The sequence below is a fragment of the Magallana gigas genome, chromosome 7 (genome assembly GCF_963853765.1).
Source record: "Magallana gigas chromosome 7, xbMagGiga1.1, whole genome shotgun sequence".
NCBI lineage: Eukaryota > Metazoa > Mollusca > Bivalvia > Ostreida > Ostreidae > Magallana > Magallana gigas.
The window spans coordinates 8,873,956-8,880,632 of NC_088859.1; the positions used below are offsets into that span (position 1 = coordinate 8,873,956).

At 33.8% G+C, this 6,677-nt stretch overlaps 1 protein-coding gene across 1 annotated transcript; it reads left to right on the top strand.

Moving 5' to 3' along the window:
- The first annotated feature begins 649 nt into the window (after positions 1-649).
- LOC105336296 (cis-aconitate decarboxylase) lies at positions 650-3,818 on the top strand. Its single transcript, XM_011440542.4, has 3 exons — positions 650-863; positions 1,289-1,781; positions 1,898-3,818. Exons 1-3 carry the CDS (start codon positions 803-805, stop codon positions 2,823-2,825), a joined length of 1,482 nt encoding a protein of 493 aa, XP_011438844.3. The 5' UTR covers positions 650-802; the 3' UTR covers positions 2,826-3,818.
- The last annotated feature ends 2,859 nt before the right edge of the window (positions 3,819-6,677 follow it).

Below are 6,677 nucleotides of genomic sequence, written 5' to 3' on the forward strand. Positions count from 1 at the left end.
AGAGCGATTAATCAAAACATGACACTATTTAAAGAGTACTAGTATTCAAGTATCTCCAGATGATCAGATTTGTAGCTTCACTTAGTTCCTGACTTGATTTGATTGTTTAATCGCGCCCTTTCCAATATTTAAATTTGGACTTAATTCTCATTCCTTATTGTTTCCTGCTTTGTATGTAAAAATCAACAACAACAACAACAACAACCGCATAGTGTTTAAGTGATCCATCGCTAACCTTCTTTCAATATCTCTCTGTCTCTCTAGATTTAAATTCCCTTCATTTTAGAGAAAAGGGTAATAGATATGACATTCTAGTGTAGTTTATCAATATCTCAGCTTATAGCAGACAATAATAAACGAATGCGATTACCTGTCGAAAAAGTTTCTCTCAATGAAATGTGTGTAAACAAAAAAGAAAATAGAACACCCATCTCCAAAGGTGTAATTTTTTTGACCATCAGTTTTACATACTCATGTGTATGTGGAGTATGACTATACTGGGATAAGTATTCATTTATATAAAATCTCTCGGAGCGTCCATGTACCGATCATGAACAAGTTCCTTCCTGGATGAAGTTTCAACGATGTCTAAAAATAGGTTAATGTATTTCCACAAGTAGTCACATGTTTCAAACTATATAAAACGACATGATCATTGACTTTCGATGATTTGGAAAAAATTAAAGCCAAAGATAGCAACGCGTACACAGTCGTTGTTAACAACTAACAGAATAAAATATTACGTTCATCATCAAGTTAGTGTTTTTGCAGGACTGAATTATACAAAAAAGGAAGTTTAAATATGTCGAGAGCGAGCTTAAAAATGATCCAAAGAAAAGTGCAGCGACAAGCATTGCCACAAGGTAAAGTACATGTTTCAAAATTTCAGTATTAGAAATAACATTGATTCATTCATCCGACAAACTAGATTCGGCGAATGGTAGTCATTTTCCATGAACAATCATTCTTATAACTGTAAGAGTTAAATTATCATGATCCACAGATATAAGTTATATGAAATAGACCAAAACAGAATGGTTGTACAGATTTAATATATTCCAGCGGTCAGACTTGTTGTCCACTATTTTCTTTGTTAACGTTGTGTAACCGTATCGATATGAAATGAACTTATTTTTTTATGTTTGACAGATACTAGTATCTGAAGTAAACACTAATATACATGTTTGTATCAGATATGAAATATTTAAACCTTTAAAATAAGAAATAAAGAGAAATTAAGAAACCAGCAATGGTCATATAAAATCATGATATTCTCTCTTGTTAACAGTGACTCATTTCAATTTTCCCGAGAGCTCCTTGTCCGACTGGACTGCGCAACATGTGTCGAACTTTTCTTCAAAACAATTGTCTGACCGCGTGAGATACCGGAGCAAGAGAATGATACTGGACATCATAGGAGTCGGTCTGATTGGGTCTACAACATCCTTCTCCAAAACAATTCAACATTTTGCAGAAACAACTGACAGAATCAGCGACAAGGAGCCGGCGCTTATTTGGGGAACGTCTAACAAACGCACTCGACCAGGTATGGCGGCGTTTATAAACGGATCCAATTGTCATTCGATGGACTTTGACGATACTTGGCACCCTGCTACTCATCCCAGCAGCCCTATTCTCCCTGCCTTGTTTGCACTGGCAGACTTTCTACCAGAACAGTACAAACCATCGCTTGAGGACATTCTTGTAGCGTTTAACTGTGGAGTCCAAATACAAGGAGTTTTATTACGGTGTTCATTGCAGTCTAATAATATTCCTAACAGGTACCGTTCTCTAGCTAAGAAAAATTATTATCTCAGAAAAGAATAAATATATTATTAACAAACAACTGCAACATGACATTTTTAAAGACGGATTTTCAAAATATGTTTATTTTCAGATTACATCCCCCAGCAATAGTTGGTGTAATGGGAAGTGCTGCTGCCTCTGCGAATCTTTTAGGTCTGGAACCCAAGAAATGCCTACACGCATTATCTATTGCAGCCTCGTTTGCTGGTGCTCCAATGGCAAATGCTGGAACCCTTGCCAAACCTTTACATGCTGGCAAATCAGCCCGATGCGGGTTAGAAGCAGCTTTTCTGGCAGATCAAGGAATCGAAGGAAACGAGCGTATTCTTGACATGGAATCTGGCTTTGGGGCATTTTTCACCGACTATGATCCATCCACTTTTTTTCAAGAATTACAAACTTCTGAAAACCTAATTCTGCACCACCAGGACATTGCTATCAAAAGTTATCCCTGTCATCTTGGGATGCACTGGGCCATCGAGGCATCACTTCACGTCAGAAAACAAATTGTAGATCTTTATGGAAACATGGATGCCAGTTTTGTAAAATCCATTGAAATCTTTGCTCCAAAATCCAAATATATTAACAGACCGGTACCATCTTGCGAACACGAGGCAAGGCATTCGTTTCAATTCACTACCAATTCAGCATTGATAGACGGAAAAGTATCTCCTGAAACTTTCGTCTTTGGAAATATTGAAAAAGAGAGAAAAGAATTGTTCACTTTATTACAGAAGACAACCATTGTTCACAGAGCCGACAATAAGCCTTGCTTTGACACAATGTACGTCGAAGTTACTGTTACTCTACAAAACGGAGAGAAATTTTCTGCCAGATGTCTTGAACCAAACGGACATTGGAGAAAACCTTTAACAGACAAAAGTTTGAAAAAGAAGTTTTTAGCAAACTCAAGGTTACTTCCTGAACACCAGCAGACGAAAATCATTAAACTTGTTAGCAAGATGTCATCTTGTGATTCGACTGATGGTCTGCTGGAGTTACTTAGAACGAACATATAACTGTCATAGAAGATTCACTGACTTTAGAAAATAAAACTTGATAAACTCTTTTGTGCCTGTAAAATGTTTGTTTTATTATGATTTTTATTGTTACAAAAAAAGTCATGGTTATCTGTGTGCATATAAATATTCGGTGTTTTCTTATTGCATTACATTTATATTGTCTCATTGAAATGTATATCGTTAAGATTACTATCATTCATCTTTTTATTTTGAATATTCTAGATTGTTTAGAAAATTGTTTTAGATGTAACAATATAAAATTCAATCGTAAAATACTTTTATTTACTTTAACTTAAGCAAGGAAAGCGTTTGGTATGATTTTAATAAAAAGATTTCAATCTTCAATCCGTTAACAACACTTTTTATTATGTTTTACTGCTTGTAAATCAGAAAGCTCAAAATGGCAATATTGATTATTGTATACTTGGAACTCTCTCTGAAAGGTTGTAAATTGTAAAATATGAAATAAGAAATGAACATTGTAAACAGTATCAGAATAAAATGTACTAGAGGGCGATCTGGCCCTTTGTACATTCATGCGGTATAGGGCAGAAAGACCTGTGACTGTGACTATTTATAGAAGCAAGTCCTTCCGCATAGTATCGCACTGTATTTCGCTTTTTATATTTTCTATAATCATATTTGTCAAATCCTATTATATTCGTAAATTGCAGATAAATTATGACTTTGAAATGTAATATATACATATATTACATATATTTTACAATAAATCTTTACATAAGAAATATGATAAATTCGCACTGTTAAGATATATGTGTGTAATATCTACTATGAATATAATGATATTACTTTATTTATTAACTTTCTTTTGTAAAAATATAAACGTATATGTATCATCATTTTTTGGTACAGAATTACCGATCCAGGGGGCCCTTGGCACCCCAGGTGAGGTATATAATGAGGGCCTCTGCGGTGGTGTTGCCTCAAACAAATGTTGTATGTAATTTCAAATAAAACATTAGAAAAATGTTTTACTTTCAAACATTTGGTAGAAAATTCATTATCATAATTCTATCAATAGTAAGGAAGCTCATTGAGGCCAGTGCAGTAAATAAATAAAATTATATTGCGCTTAATCGCAATAGTTATTGCGTTTTAATGCAATCTTTTGCGTTTCTTCGCAATGTACTTTGCGTTTAAACGCAAAAGATAAAACGCAAAAGGTATTGCGATTAAACGCAAAGTGGATATCGTTTAAACGCAAAGTTTTGCAATTAAATGCAAAGTATTGCGTTTAATCGCAAAAGATATTGCGTTTAAACGCAAAAAATATTGCATTTAAACGCAAAGCTATTAGTGCGCATAAACGCAATATATTTTGGGAATAAATGCAAAAGTTTTTGCGATTAAAAAGAATAATTTTGCGATTAAATGCAATGCTTTTTTGCGATTAAATGCAAAGAAGCTGTGAAGCAACTCATTCGAGTAGCGATCATCACTCCCAATTGTTACAGGACATTTCATCAATAGAAAAAAATGTCCCAGAAAAGAGGGAATCGTGGAGAAGAATTTTGCATTCTATATTGCCAATCCGAGTTATGAGGGACTGAAAATTGTTGAAAACAAATTGATCACCATGTTTTTCGATCTGCAGAAACGAGTGCTTATTTTACAAGGACACCTCGACTGACACCGATATGCATGAGTTATCAAACTTCGGATGGCAACATCGCTTAGCTGAGTCTGTAGAAGACGCCAATGATTTATTTTACCCTGCGTCATGTAGCAAATCACGAAATGCTATACTGTATACGCGTACATAAATGTCCCATATAATGCCACTTTTTAATGCAATTTGTTTTAGTGTTGAAACAATTACATCATGCCAACTTTTAATTTTGGTATTGCATCTTTTTTAAAAGTAAAATCAAAAACCACAATACTTGTATGATAAATACATGTATGCCATCCCATTGTTGAACCTGACGTTGTACGTGATATCAGTTTCCAAGATATGAACGTACGGCACTATGTTATATATAACATAATAAAATGTATTTGAGCTTGTCCTGCGAACGGTTCTTTATTACTTTTACCTTTGTTTCAGTGTCGCGGAATTTCGCTATCACTGGCCTTGGACCGTCCCTGGCACCTCCTGGGACCGATGAATCGCGATGACGTCCGCAGGTGCGAGATCGATGTTGACAGTTGTTTTCAGTTTGTGACATATGTCATCTCGCAAGTTTTGGTCTGCTTTTCTTCCCATTTAAGAAATTTAATATTATTTTTTTGTGAATATTGTTGATTCTGGTTAGCTAACGTTAGTGCGTTCTCTGATGTATTTTGAATGTATTTCAGATTGTCCATCATGCTTCTCAACTCTCGTGCCCGGTTGCTGAACTTTTCCCGAAGAGTTTCAAATTCAAGATTGAAACCGTCCGAAATATCTTTAGATTCATATTCATTTGTTTTAGTTTCAATTTTTTGTTCGAATTCTTCATTAACCGCTGTTTTGATTTCTAGTGTAGTTTTTTCTTTGATTTCTTTGATTTCTTGAAGCAATGACTTTTTAACGTTCTTTTTAATTTCTTCTTTAATATCTTTTTTCATTCTTCTCAGATCGAATTAATCATAACTTTCATTTCTGACTTTTTAACCATGTTTTATCTGATATTGGACTGACTATCGTGAATAGATAGATAATCGACAGAAATACCCGACACACCTAGCGAAGCCCCCCACGGAGAATCGATGTGTTTAAAAGTTTTTTTTATATCTTCATAAACGAAAGAGATATAAAAACTCAATAATACATGGAATGTAAAATGACCTTCACACTTTACCTTTATGTCATTTCAATCAGCCAAAGTAGCTGTGTACATCCCACGTGGTCAAATGTCCCTATGGCGTTTAGTAAACAAGCTACTAGTATTTTTCAAAATTTAATAACTTTCATTTGCAAAAACTGTTTGAAAAGAGCTTCAGATCCTTAAGTATAAATATATTTCAAGATCCTCTAAATGAACCAAAGACATTTGCCTTTTCAGGTCTCTTTGCTTTCTGTTTCAGGGCTGAGTTTCAGTGCATGTAAGGGGTTTCATTAAAAGGGCCAAATGCCTAAATGATTTTGACACAAAACAAATTTGGTCAGTAATTTAATAATGAAAAAACAGAACAAACACTATGGGGTTTTTTCCACAGGAAAGTGGTAAGACCTAGATATGGTCGCAAATAATTACTTCCTGTGTGAAACACTGTCACGGATTTTCAAATATAGGTCCAAATGTGCCCTAGCTTCTCATTGAAAGCTTTTTTTAATGACTAATATAGAATAACATACGATTTGTGATTTTTTATGTTCAAAATGGTTTGCTTTTGTATTTTGAATATTTGACCGAAATTTGAAAGTTAGGAGTCAGGATACAAGCAAGATACAGATGTGAGGAATCATTGTTTTGATATTATACTCACATAAAAGCATACTGGAGTTACAAATTTATTTGTCATGACATAATTAAAAAAACAGAAACAAGTAGATTTATTTAAGTAAAAATCAAACGTAAATGGTTGTACATTTAAAGCGAAACAATAATATGATACGTTGTAAAAACATACTCGTATTTTTTAGTGCGTGATAAAGACTAAATTATTTCCTTCTTCTCAAATGCAATAAAATTATGTGTTGTTTACAAGTACATCATTCTCAAATCAAGTTAAATTAGTTTAAAAAATCACATTTGTGTGTCTCTTATTTCGAAAAACAAAATGTTTGCTTAAAAATATCTCAATATTACATTTGGTCAATGTTGCAACGTGACCTGTATTTAATAAAAGTCAATATTGCCGTTATCTTGAAGATTCATAAATATTAGTCAATTAAGAAGACAA